Source organism: Petromyzon marinus, chromosome 11 (genome assembly GCF_048934315.1).
Source record: "Petromyzon marinus isolate PM22_M1 ecotype Great Lakes invasive population chromosome 11, UKy_Petmar_22M1.pri1.0, whole genome shotgun sequence".
NCBI lineage: Eukaryota > Metazoa > Chordata > Hyperoartia > Petromyzontiformes > Petromyzontidae > Petromyzon > Petromyzon marinus.
Window position 1 is genome coordinate 2,636,212 of NC_133677.1, and position 14,798 is coordinate 2,651,009.

The 14,798-nt window shown below is 48.0% G+C and overlaps 1 protein-coding gene across 3 annotated transcripts in view; it reads right to left on the minus strand.

Annotated features, from left to right (window-relative positions):
* The window catches only part of LOC116941355 (A-type potassium channel modulatory protein KCNIP2-like), a 167,940-nt gene that overhangs the window by 123,581 nt on the left and 29,561 nt on the right, over positions 1-14,798 (minus strand). The window contains exon 1 of one of the 3 annotated variants that reach the window (XM_032952394.2): positions 8,394-8,559. The exons of the other annotated variants lie outside the window; for them this stretch is intronic. Coding sequence (XP_032808285.1) covers positions 8,394-8,544 — 151 coding nt within the window. The 5' untranslated portion in view covers positions 8,545-8,559. Of the gene's footprint in view, positions 1-8,393; positions 8,560-14,798 lie in introns of those variants that run through there. 3 annotated transcript variants of the gene reach the window in all.

Genomic DNA, 14,798 nt, shown 5'->3' on the forward strand with positions numbered 1-14,798 from the left:
GTCATACTGTCGCGTGAAGTAGGTATTCACGAACTACTTACAGCGGTAGGTCTAACACTTGGCTTACCTACAGGGTTTGGACTGGTGACCTCTGTACTGGGACACATACAAATGTAAACATTTATCTGAAAGTGAAAAATCTAGGCCTTGACATACCCTTTTGTGGGCGTGTGCGCGCATGCTCGCCCTCCAAAGCAAACAAAACCATTAATTAAAGAGAAACGATTCCTCATCATAAGTATGTTGGCAGCATCTATTTGCTCTCCTGGCTGCCGGTTACGAACTGCAATGAGTTGTTTTCCTTTTCATATCTCACTGGGGAGGAGGCCCATCAGTCGCCAAAACATGGGGAAGGAAAAGAAAGACCCCGCAAGAAGGTTTTAATTTGTTGTACCTACACATCTTGACGTCTCTTGAAGAAACCTGGGAGTAGATGACGCATTTCGCTGCAGTAATACAAATCCACTCGCTGCTCATCTCCCCCCACTCCCTCCCCCCACTCCCTCGTCCGCGCAAACCCAGCCATATATATTCCCATTATGGCGACGTAAATCACTTAAATTACAATTGAGCAGCACTGGTACGGACTGCAGCTTTGAGGCAGAAAACGAACGGCTCTGCCGTGCTTCTTTATGAACGCTGGCCACGCGTAAAAAACGGAGCTCTCACACTCCCCCCCCCCTCCCGACGCCTTTCAATTACGCACGGCCATCGAACGCCAAGGTCAAGAGGTCACCGGTGGCGGTGGGGGAGAGAGAGAGAGGCACTCTCTGCTGCCCATCCCACCAGGTGCTTGTGGACGCTTTGTCACCCACTGGGCAGGCCGCCAAAAATCGGACAGCCAAACTCGCTCAGAGTTTTACCTGCCTTGTGTACAGCACATACTGTGTATATATATAAACAAATGTCAAGGCACAGCCCTGCTAATTGCTTGCACAAAACTAGAAACCACAGAGCTAAACATTTTTTTTTATTTTACCAGGTAAGGCCCACTGAGCTATACAGCTCTTTTTAGGAGCGACCTGTCCACACATGATAGCTCAACGAAGTGACTTATCACATTGAAATTTATAGCAGCCAAATGCTCAAAAACGCGTGTTGATTCTAAATGTGGAGGGAAAAACCGATGGACATTGAGAGAAAAAAAAATTCGATTTAAAGCTTTCGTGACTGCAAGGATTCATCTTCTTTGGTTCTTTCGGTAGAGTCACGTAGAATGAGAATAAAATAATAAATTGATCAAATAAAACAACACAATAATATTCTCACGACGTTTCGGCCACAACACAAGCGGCCTTCATCAGGTGAAGGGGACGAGACTGTCTGGAGGACTGTCCCCGTGTGTTGTGGCCGAAACGTCGTGAGAATATTATTGTGTTACTTTATTTTATCAATTTATTATTTTATTCTCATTCTACGTGACTTTACCGAAAGAACCAAAGAAGAGACACAACACACTTGCGCAAGCCACTGCTGGCGGAAGGGCCTCTGCTCGAGGTAGCTCAACGAGGGCAAATGTTGTCCAAACTGGCCTGCACGGGTTGGCTACGTACGGTTGCGAAAGAAGTTCTACGTACACAGATACGCACGAAAGCGGTGTGAGAACCAAAGCTTCACCCCACCACGCGCGCTCAGACGATCGACTCATTGTGATGAAGTCACACACACTGCCGGACGGATCGTGGCGGAGTGACTTAAGACACTTGCCCCATTGTATCAACTTTCCAGGCCAGCGTGCTCACTGTCAAAAACACTGCAGCATCTCCCTGTATCATCTCATTATCCCGCCCCCCCCCCCCCCCCCCACACATACATTTATCTATACGCAGAACGGTCTAATAATGTGTAACGTAATTCGAACTTAAATTCCACCTTGAAAGATCTGGCTGCGATTCGCGCGTCTCGGCGGAGCCAGCTGCTATCCGATAACGCGGAATCTTGCTCTGTTGGCCGTGTCCGCCGCTCGGCAGGAAAGTTCCGTGGCCGTTGCTCGATCAACTCCGCGGCGCTGATCTCGCGCACGGCCTGTCTCGCGCGGCCTCTGCGAGCAGCTTCGCGATATTTCCAACGGATGATATTTCACATCACCATGAATAGGCACCGGTGGGGGGGGGGGGGGGGGGGTGGCGCTTGGGGTGGGAGGGGTAGGGATCATTTTCACGGTTTAGACACGAAAACTTTCGACGAGTTCTCGTTGCCGGCCGCGGCTCCCGGGACAGTCCGCACCTCTGGACCGCACGTCCTACCGCCCGTCTCACCACTGTCGCGATCGGCGCGATTGAGTGGCGTTCGCGCTCGATGATGGGTAACGCCGCTGGCTCGCATCAGTTTTGTCGGCCAGAACCGTGCCTCTTAGTCAGCAATGGCTCTGACTTAAAATTTGGGTCAGGTCGCGTAAAAGTACAACGCCAGTGCAAAACTAAAAACCATAGAGCTAAACTATTTATTTTTACCAGGTGAGGCCCAGTGATCCATACAGCTATTTTTCAAGAGCGACCTGGCCACAATTGATAGCTCAATGAAGTGGCTTATCGCTTGGAAATTTATAGCATCCAAATGCTATAAATGCGTTTTGATTATAAATGTGGAGGGGGAAACCGCTGGACATAGAGAAAAAAATCCACTATATCACTGGGAGAACACGCAAACTTCAAATATACAGCAGGCGTCAGGGTCTGGATCGAACCGACGACCTCCTGCATACCAGGCGAGGGAGATAACATCTCGCCACGACGGGGCCCTCCGCCACCCACCGCAGCTCAACAAAGCTGTCGCGAGAACGGACGCCGCCTGTTGTTGCTTCAGCACACCGCTGCGTTGAAGAGCGATCGACAACGTTTGACGATTAGGCTCGATGTTGCGCTCCTAGCTGCAACCGGCGTCGTCAGGCGATTGCCAACAATTGCGAAGATGTCCCTCCGCCTCCGATCCAGGGCATTCATTTGATGGTGTGACATCATGTGCCCATCCACCACACCCGTGAAGAGGAAATGGCAGGGAATTCTACCTGGAAGGTATTTACATTACCCTAACACGTCGTTCCCTATTCGTTAAATGTTGTGGTACGTCTCTTCTGCACGCCGGCGTGCTGCAGCGACATAAAAAGAAAATTCGCAACGGTTCTTCACTTGACAACTTTAGTTCTTTGACTGCGTCGGGTGGAAGAGGGTGTACGACACAACACTGGCTTCGTTCTCACGTGACCTCACCCAGAAATCAATTACGAATGACAACATCGCAAAAGCTGACTGTTCATGTTACACGTGTAGGCTTATCTCGACCAATAACTAAGATTGATAATTAATTTATTTCGGGTTAGATCGTCGGCCGTGTAGGTATGACATCATCTTTTTTTACTATCACCCCGCACCACCCAACACAGCCAATCAAATCAAGTTGTCACGTCGTGGACAAATATGCCAATTGATTTGGATTATTTTCAATAGATCAATGGCAGTGTAGTATAATATTAACCGTAATTGTAATTAGTTTGTGTAGTGACCTCTGCATTTCCGGATGCCCAAAGCTTTTACCATTTCCCATGCAACAATCCGTCTTGCTCCTGTGCATGAGCTGCTTTCGTCACTCCATCTCTGGGGGGGGGGGGGGGGGGGGCATCCTCTCACGCGTTTTCACTCCTTCAGCTGCATCTCCGTCTCTAGTCTTGACCAGAGGCCATGAAAAAAAAAAACACCCTTCGAGCATCAATTTAGCGTAGAGAGAGAGGCGTGCAATATATATTTTTACATTTTAAGTTAATTTGCAGGTTTCGACTAAAAATGGCGCACTTACTTTTCGTCCGCACGGCAAGACAACAAGTAAAACGTTCATCGTCCCGTCCACCGGCCATTGATCCACTGATCATGCAGCCCACATCGCCGCTGATTTGAGCATTACGGCTTACAGCGGGCGTTCTTCAACGTGTCTCATTTCGACTTCACGGTGCTGTTATGAGTAACGCTGTGGAAGTGTTAATTTCCCTCATAATGCATAATGGGACGTTGTTCTCACAAAAAATAAGAATGGGAGAAAAAAGTGCATTAGCGGTCAAAAGAACGGAAACGGTAAGACTCAAATTACGTCGCAGGCCAGCGCTTGTTTTCGGCCGGGTCTTTTTGAATCAGCGACCCAGAAAGCACAATTCACACCTGGCACACATTTCACTAATGCCGTGCCTGCTTAGTCACGTGCCTAGTCCAGTCTACCAGGGAAGGAAAACATATTCAGCGGAAATAAAAATAAATAATGTCTGTCACCGAATGACCCGTGACATGTTTTACGCAGCCTGACACTCGCATGTATTTTGTTTTACTATTCATACACATAAACCACTCAAAAATTACAATAATTGACTCCGGCACACTATGCCGTGAGCAGAAATCACACCACACTTAAATCTCTCACGGCAGAAAGGAATGGGTGGGAGTTTGAGAAATTAGCAATCGGCATGAGGGGGAAAGCTGCTGAATGCAGACTGTTTCGTAGGGTGTACACCGTGCAGACTGTTTCGTAGGGTGTACACCCTGCAGACTGTTTCATAGGGTGTACACCCTGCAGACTGTTTCGTAGGGTGTACACCCTGCAGACTGTTTCGTAGGGTGTACACCCTGCAGACTGATTCATAGGGTGTACACCCTGCAGACTGATTTATAGGGTGTACACCGTGCAGACTGTTTCGTAGGGTGTACACCCTGCAGATTGTTTCATAGGGTGTACACCCTGCAGACTGATTCATAGGGTGTACACTCTGCAGACTGTTTCATAGGGTGTACACCCTGCAGACTGTTTCGTAGGGTGTACACCGTGCAGACTGTTTCGTAGGGTGTACACCCTGCAGACTGATTCATAGGGTGTACACCCTGCAGACTGATTCATAGGGTGTACACCCTGCAGACTGTTTCATAGGGTGTACACCCTGCAGACTGATTCATAGGGTGTACACCCTGCAGACTGATTCATAGGGTGTACACCCTGCAGACTGTTTCATAGGGTGTACACCCTGCAGATTGCTTAATAGGGTGTACACCCTGCAGACTGATTTATAGGGTGTACACCCTGCAGACTGATTCATAGGGTGTACACCCTGCAGACTGATTCATAGGGTGTACACCCTGTAGACTGTTTCATAGGGTGTACACCCTGCAGACTGATTCATAGGGTGTACACCCTGCAGATTGTTTCATAGGGTGTACACCCTGCAGACTGATTCATAGGGTGTACACTCTGCAGACTGTTTCATAGGGTGTACACCGTGCAGACTGATTCATAGGGTGTACACCCTGCAGACTGATTCATAGGGTGTACACCCTGCAGACTGATTCATAGGGTGTACACCCTGCAGACTGATTCATAGGGTGTACACCCTGCAGACTGTTTCATAGGGTGTACACCCTGCAGACTGTTTCATAGGGTGTACACCCTGCAGATTGTTTCATAGGGTGTACACCCTGCAGACTGATTCATAGGGTGTACACTCTGCAGACTGTTTCATAGGGTGTACACCGTGCAGACTGTTTCATAGGGTGTACACCCTGCAGACTGATTCATAGGGTGTACACCCTGCAGACTGATTCATAGGGTGTACACCCTGCAGACTGATTTATATTTATCAGTCTGCATTCAGGGGCTTCCCCCCTCTTTCCTCCTGATGACAATCGCTTGTGTTGTGATCGAAACGTCGTATGTTTATTTAATTATTATTTGTTATTAATATGTACCTATCTACGTGACTTCACCGAAAGACCCAAAGAATATGAATTCCTGCACTCACGAAAGCTTTAAGTCGAGATTTATTTCACACCTTCGGGGAAGCGCCGCTTGATCTTCCACTTCGCGGTAACTCCGGTACTCAATAGACACACCGAGCGTGGCGCTTTACGAGCTGAAATTCCCAGCTCGATATGCTTCAGTTGTCAAAATGATGAGAGATTAATTGCACGGAGCAGCGGGTGCGCCGATTAACACTGGCTAAAGCCCTTCTATGTGTAAACACAGTTTCTTGTTATGGCAATGGGAATGGTTGACGCTTTCAAGATCATTCGTAGCTCGAAATCAAATATTCAAAGTGCGTTTTGTAATTTTTATTCTCTAGCTCTCTCTCTCACATAAAGAGGAGAAGGCCAAATGCACGCGGGAAGTCGCAAGGGTCCCACGCTCAATAATTACATCAAAGGGGGCATTTGACATTTCCAATTGAAGAATAACACGTCACAAGATTTCAATTCCACATGAGCATTTAATACTCACATGGAATGGGCACCGTTGTTTATAAATGCTTACCAGTCCAGCACTTGAAAGGACACTTTTAAGCCAATTGGCAAAGCCAGCCTATCAAAGGGAGCTTCCGTTGTTTTTTTGGAAGGACGCAACTGCTACTACGAATGAACGCAACGCGCGCACGCACTCGCTGCAATTCAAGCGCTCTAACACCCTTGAGCTTTAGCGCTCTAACACGTGATGCGCGTTAATCGCAGTGATGCACAGCGCGACGTTACAATAATTGTAACAAATCCGAATGTTTTCGTTTGTTTAGAATTTCGATGGCAATCGGAGGCAAACGCTTACACGGGATTGGGGCATTAGTCGCGTGAGCCGGGGATGAGGCAGTGGCGCAGTGGTTAGCGTCCTGCGAAATGAACCCAGCCAACCTGAGTTCGATACAAGGCCACGTGGTACATAAAACCGGTCCTGGGTCCTTCAACAACCCGCATTGAGCAACGCGGTGAAGTATGGTCAAACAAGCCCCATGATTTCACAGGCGTTGGCCATGAGCAGGAATTGAACTCGAGTCCTGTAGGGTTTGTAGCGCTGTGCGCTAACGCCTACACTACCGCTCACCACCAACAGACAAAGATCCCCCCCCCCTATAGCATGAACAGACTGTTGGAGCAAGTGCTGTTAGTGAGCACCTATGAAGGCCGGCACGGCACACGATGGGTTGGGTGGCCAGCACCACGCCCGGCCGCCTTCGTCTCCCCAGTGGCGATGTTTACACACCGCACCAGGTACTCATTTGAGGCTGATTCGACCTAGGGGAGACCCAGGATCGGTTCAGATATTCGTCACTGGTGTTGTCCGTTGTTGGCCATGAGCGGGAATCGAACTTGGATCGCCGGATTCGTAGTGCAGAGTGCTAACCGCTACGCTACCGCTCCCTATTCGGATGGCTGGAGAGCCCCAAAAGCACAGCGGGGACCATTCTCAGTCATTAAAACATCTTGGCGGATGCATAAAAGCTGTTTGTTTGGACAGACTCAGTGGGCATTGCTCGACTATACACTGCACGCGCGCAGACCCTGGAGCATTGATTCAATGATAGAGCTGACGTGCGCAAAATATTTAACGTTCAGCATTGGTGGGTAGATATGTTATTCACGAGCACAAGATCAAAAAGATATATAATTGGTGCCCACGCTGTTTTACAACACTACCTATCTATTCATAATTCATATGACACTTCTGTTACGGCATAAATAATCGGCAACACACAATTACAGTTTACCAGCAGAAAGGTGCAACTTGATTACCGCAAGGCCAGCAGCATAATTCAACATCCTAAAAGCGCATTACATTTTGTCATTGCGGTATTTTTTTATTAATTTGTTAGAAAATATAACAAAGGAACTTGTGCACCATAACTTTGTCCCAGGAAACCACATTGCCAATTTAAAATGTAATAATCTTGCAGCTCATGAACAATGTAAAAAAAAGCCTCAGTGTGACAGCAATCACAGATCTCAAACCATGGTCCAAATCGTAACACAAAATCTGCGCACTTCCATCATTCACTGGCAGCGTTTGAGACATTCACCAAGGCTACTGCCGAAGCCATCCACTGGCTCACTCGCCAACCTCGGAATGAACGAATACGTACGATTGCTGATCAACTACCCCAGTCGCACGAAAGAAGATGATAAGAAACTATCTTTTGAAGGCCCACTGAGCTCTCTTTTTCAGAGGCGACCTGGCTCTCACAAATGATGGCTCAACGAAGTGGATCGTCACGTGGACAATTATAGCAGCCGAATACTCTGAACGCACGCCGATTCTAAATATGGAGGGGAAAAAACGGAGAACCCGGAGAAAAATCCGCGGGGAGAACATGCAAACTTTAAACATAGGGCGTCAGGGTCGGGATCGAACCCACGAGTTCCCGTATACCAAGCGAGGCACTTAACATCTCGCCACCGCGGCGCCCCTGTAGGTACGGCGTATACTTTAAGCAACCGAAATATTTGATCCTGAGAACGTCACGAGACGGAACACACACGCGTGCGCGTAAAGACAAAGAGACCCCCCCACACGTATAGCCCAAGCAGGCGGCAGGGGCAAGTGCTCTCCAGCACTCTGACGGAGCACAGCAGCACGAGGCACCGCACCGGCGCTCCCCCTACCTGCTTTCTTGGGGCTCAGCAGCGCGATCGTCCACCTGACAAGGCAGCAGTTGAGCAGGGCCCTCTTGCCGAAGCGGCGCGTCCAGCCGGCGTCCCGCGTGTCGCCGGCCCACGGCTTGCGGACCCCCCCAGATATCACGGCGTTCTCCATCGCGGTGCCGATGCGCCTCTCGCCGCTGGCCCCACCCCTCCCCTGACTGGAGGACACCTTGGGAATGCCCACAGGTTTAATTGTTGCGTGTGTGCGTGTGGCAATGCCGAATCTCGCCAGTGCCCAGGCAGCCACTTTACGGCTTGCACATCTATCCAAATGAAGCCCTTCCAATGCCGAACTGTAATTTGCTATCTACCCGTGCCTCCACTGTTTTAACAAAACAGTGGGCACTGCGAGGTGGCGAAGGGATGGCCCTTTTGTTATGGAGTAAATCCATCAGTGCAGAGCTCTAAATGTCATCCCATCACAGGCGTGGTTTTTTTTTATCCCTCGGTAGCCCAGTTTTAATGGAATCGCTCAAACATCTTCGAGCAGGACGCTCCTTTAAACGGTAAAAAAGAGTCTTGAGACTCTTGAGCGAGTCTTGCATGGAGAAACAAAAATATCCGTGAAATAATCATGAAAATCTTCAACCCCTTGTCAAGTTAAGGCCGGGTCAATGCCTCCCCACGCTTAGCCATTCATGGTCGTTGTGTTGCCATATTCCCAACCACAATTCCAATGTTTGCTGTGTCAACATGCAATCGCATCTCAAGGCGTTTTCCAAAACTGAAAGCAATAAAATAACACTTATAAATCATGAGTTCATCACAACAATTAACGGTGTAAATGAAGAGACATGTCTTTACCATGCTTGATGAATACAGGAAAGGAATTTGTTAATTATTTGTATTAAATGTTTGACTACATATGAAGGTCAAGGCGCCAACACCCTGTGCGGTTTTCATGCCGTCCTAAAATCTTCACTCTTGCAGCCCGGCTCGGGTTTTGTGTAGAGATAAACCAACTGCTACAGACAACTTTCTATGATATCCTACCGGTAGTGTGTGTATATGTACGGAGTGCATTTCATGCTAACGCGATGCCAAGGGCAACCCATTAGATAAGTGAGAACTCGCATATGCACGACGCTCTATTCCATTTCAGGCGAGATTGTCAGAGCTCAACGATCAATCGTGGTAAATAAAAGTCTAATTTAAGAAACTAGCTGTAATCTAATAAAGACATAGATTCCCCATATAGCCTAAATAGACTGTTGGGGAAAGTTCTGTTAGCGAGTAGCACCTATGAAGGCCGGCAAGGCACACGAGGGGGTGGGTGGCGAGCACCACGCCCCGTCGCCTTTGTCTCCCCAGTGGCGATGTTTATACACCGCACCAGGTACTCATTTGAGGCTGAGTCGACCTAGGGGTGGCCCAGGACCCGTTCAGATAATCATCACTGGCGTTAGCCATGAGCAAAAATCGAACTTTGGTCTCCGGGTTCATAGCACACGAACCGCAGTGCCATCGCTCCCCACAACACAAAGACAGTGAATTGTCAGTTCATAACCTAATCATGATATTGTCTGGGTACACACAATGCATACGAAAAATTACATGTGGTTTTCACAATTTGAGAGTGCTGGTGGATGCAAATTGTCACACAAGCCAACAATGTGCGGGATTATTTCGTCATCTGGGAGTAACTGTGAATAAAAATTTTATATGGATAATAAAAAATAAAATGTACAGCACTTTACCAGCCGACTGCTGGATGAAGGCCTCCCACACTGCGTTCGTTATTGTGGCTGTTTGACCATACTTCACCATGCTAGTCAGTACGGATTGGTGAAAGCCTATTACTCGCCGATGATGTTAGCAGCAGTGCACCGACAACTACAAAACCACTCCTCCTTAATTCATATAGATAAATTAATATTTCGTTTAAAGCACAATGCCACCAACACAGTGACAGACATGCACTGTCATTTGATGATGTAGTCAGATTGACTGTGGGAGTCATGGATGTTGATGGGATATTTGTTTATCAGATAGTTGTACATTAGTGCTAGAAGGTTGGAAGCAAAGCCACGTGTCTCTTAAATACATTCCGTGTCGTGTTCAAGTCTTTGTGAATGATCACGGAATACGAATATTTCACGTTTGATCCAACCCAATAGCGGTTGACATATAATATTTTCACAAAAAACTTTGCATTGCATCTACATAAATATTTAAGGATAACGATTATAGCGTTTATAGCGCATTGCATAAACTCTCAAGGGGCTTTGATAGCGTAATCACCAAAGAAAACATCGCTCGCTTTCCAACACTCTTTTATTAATTCTAGCAACAAATTCAAGTTCAGTTCCCCACTAAGGCCAAACAAGAAAACAACACATCTTTAATAAATAAAAAAAGAGCCTCTCACCTTATTTCATCAGCAAGGAGCAGGCAGACGTAAATTATTTGGTCTAAGTTTCTCACGAACTAACCCGGCCGGCGGACGCGCGAAAAGCCTTGGCAGCGGCGTCCGGCACACGACGCTCTAAGGTGCCTCCTCCTGCAAGAGGAGCTCGAAGCCAGGTAACGCTGCCCACCCACCCACCCACGCACCCCCACCCACACCAGCAACCACGCACCCCCACCCACACCACGAGACTCCCCCCCCCCCCTCCACGAGCCAGCGACGTAAGCTCCCCCCCTCTCTCTACTCCACTTGCAGTTCTCCCCTCTCCTCGCTCACGGCTCTCCCTGCATCACTCCACTACTCCCCCTCTTCCTCCTACCTCCCTTCATGTCTTCCCCGCCGTCCCTGTCCTTCCCCTATCTGAGCCTCGACCGCCGCTCAACACGGACATTGCAAGCAATGCCGACGGCACCGCCGCCGCCGCCGCCGCAACTGTCGAGCGAATCGCAAATTCGCGGGATCCGCGCGAGAGAGCGAGGCGAGGCGAGGCGGTTGCGTTGCGTGCGCCCCGGTTGAAGCGTCTGGATGTGTGGCGGTAACCGCTTGCCGAGCGCCGCCGGCCGTCACAAGCGTGCCCGGGCACCTCCAGGAGACATAAAAAGCATTGCCATTTTCACAGACGCGTCGATGCTGTTCCGTCAATGCGCAATGCTCCTCCTACCCTCCCTCCCGCCACCAAATCGCTTTAAAAACACCGCCGCTGCCTCGCTCACCTTTTAGCCCGCGCGGTCCGAGCAGAAAGTCGACACCGAGCCGCCAAACCCCTGTTGCGTGCGATTCTCCAAAACAAGCCGCTCTCCAAGGTGCTGCAATGACAGCTTCGGCAGCTTGATGTTCCTTAACGCTGCAGTTGCACTATTGAATGCGCAATATTTCGTGCGTCGATGCATTGCTACTACATTCCCGACTCACAAGTGCACGCGATGAACTGTATACTGAAAATTGCAGATGAGGTTTTTCTTCGTTTACTTTCGTTAAATTGGAGATTTTAAAAACACGCGTGTGCATACGCAACACACACACACACTACCGCGTAACAACACTTTAAGGTGTGCCTTTAAGGTAAGACGGAGGAGCAAAAGTGACTTTCTACAACGGTGGCATGAGAAACACACAGAATAAGCAATGCTTTCGAACCCCAAGCAGCATTAGGGCTCTAGATTATTGCGGTGAAATCTTCCTGGACCAAATATCTACATTCCTACTGCTTTCCATCGCTCCATCGCCATCTTACATCCCTGTGATCTCACGTTCTCTGTTGTCGACATAACTTCTGCCATATCGTTTTATTTTTCATTGTCTGAATAATTGCCATCATCTCACCAGAACTGTATAAATGAGGGCTCTCCATAGGCCAGCAGCATCACTGACCTCTCCCATCGCTCAGCACCGCGATTCACTTGAATATGACCCAAGGATGAATTTGTTAATGATGGGAGATCCTATCTCAAATGTAGGCTTGCATATTCATTACAATCACGAATAAATTCTAATATTTTCGTAAATGTAACAATATCGTTGAGTGGTTGAACGTTAATAAATGTTTTTTTCGGCATAAAACAAACTAGCACGTGGCATGAAGACAAAATAAATATGGAGCCTGTATTTGCCAGGTGTTCTGAGAGCTTCACAACCATCAGGTAGCGAGACGCTAGCAAATGGTAGCAAGTATTTCCACATGGGTGACAACTCGTAATGCCATTCAGTAGCGTCCGCTTGCAATATAAGGGTCTGGATTACAAAACATGAAGACAGACAAAGCACACCTTAATAAAAAAATAATCACACCATACAGTCACTTTCATAAAGGGGAAGGAATAAGCACGTGGCCTGTAGGCTTTATTGTTATTCTAAAGTGCTCATTAGCGTGGGCAGGTAGCCAGGCAAATGGTGCTGGGTCATCTTTGGTTACTGCTCAATAATTCACGAGTTCACCGGTTTTTTTTCATGGAACGAAGTTGCTCGCGATGCAGTGAGCTTGGGGAGATGGGGTGGGCAGGGGAGAGGCGGCTCAGCTGGCAGAGCTAGCCGCTCGCAATCAGGTTGCAAGTTCAAGTCCTGATTTGGGGTTGAATCAGCCCATCATCGCTCTCCCTCCAGGCTCGATAAAATGGGAAACACTTTGTGGAGAAGTCAACGACGGCGGTTATCCCATGGAAAGACTCTCCCCCGCCATAGGAACGTAGAATGTCCACCATTGGCTCAGGGCTGTAAGCGGGAGATGAACATCCTTCAATGTGATGCTCATTTGAGCCGGGAATTGCTTTGACTCTTTGCTTTTCTTTTCATGGAACCCAGTTGCTATCGTATGGGAGATGTGTTGGTGGGGGGGAAGTCGGGAGGGGGGGAGAAGGCGAGGAACCCAGCTGATAGTAATTTCCCATTGCCCTGCCGCACACGCGACCTCGCTTGGTGAGCGATGCCAGTGACGGGTTCCAGCTTTGAGAATGCCATGCCAGCTTTTTAGGGACATCTCACACTTGCCAGGGCATATGATCTTCAGCGAGCACCATCGCAGTCCCGCAGGCCTACGGGCAGCCAATCTCCTCCACGCCATTCATCGCTACTAACTCGCTCTCTCCGATATCGAACATCTCTCCTCTCAAGCCGCACTACAGGCTTAGTGCGGCTTGGAAGCGTATTATTAAATAGGACATACTACAATTCCTTATAGGGGAAACGCATACTAATTAACGGATTACTAACGCAGCATATAATCACAAGAACACACATTACAACTAATTAATAATCTACAACTCATTACTAATCATAATCATTGACTGATTACCAATCGATTATATAATTACAATATCCCCCCAACCTCCGAGTCAAATCACTGCACCTGAAATGAGCTCAATGATGACGTCACCCTCCTGCTCTATTTAAGACCAGGAGCAAGCGAGGGCTTTACCATTCTGGCGAATTGCCCGATGAAGCTGGATGTAATTGCCAGCGAAACGTCGTACTCAAATTTTAAATGATATTAATTCGCTCTTCAACACACCGGTGGGCTAACGTAGTGAACTATTTGTCCTTTGTAAACGTGACACGTTTTTACTGTTTGGCCGTGTCGGGTGGTGGAGGGTTACGACACATTTATAAATAACGCGATCTAACCCAAAAACCTTTATTATGAATAATATTGGTCGCGAAAGCCTACGTGTTAAACTGATCTCTCCTCTCGCCTAAGATAAAAATAATAATAATATTGATAATCATCACCACGGTAGCAAAACAAAAAATAAAGGTGCACGCGAAAACTCTGTCTGCTTCAACAGTTCGCCCGCTCGGGGCAGTCGCACTTGTACAACATTTGCCGGCACGAACGCAACTCTCCACTGTGCATCACGAACACTGCCGCTGCAGAACGATCGACGATGCACGCGCAGCCATTATCGGACGACTTCAAAATAAAAATTCCCTTTCCAATTATTTATTGATGCTCAACTTGGGTGGCTCAGAGTTAGAGCGAGTGGCTCGTAATCGTTAAGGTTGCGATTTTAAATCCTTGTTGGGGAGTGGCGCCGGGGGAGAGGGGAGAGGTTCACACGGCCCATCATTCTCCCCGGGTCGATAATGTGAGTACCGCTTTGTGGGGGAACGTGGAATTCATACCACTGGATCGGGGCTGTTAACGTGAGATGGGCAAAGCTTCAGTGCTCATTTGTGCAAGAAAATCACTCACTTTTTATGCACGAAGACGGCATTTCTTCCACTCCTGTCCAAGAATTTCAGCAGAAGTTTTACATTGTTTTATTGCATATATTTTCTATGACATTCTCAAACTTTCTTTTTTAACATAATTCTCTTCCGTTCTTTAATATTTTCACCCCCCGTTGCTTCAATCCCTCACCTATCCTATTCCATGAACGTTAATTTAACGTCCGGTGATTTTATTATCTCCAATAATTGCTTTGTTTTGCACTCAAAATCGTACACTGCTCCCTCACCCATGTCAT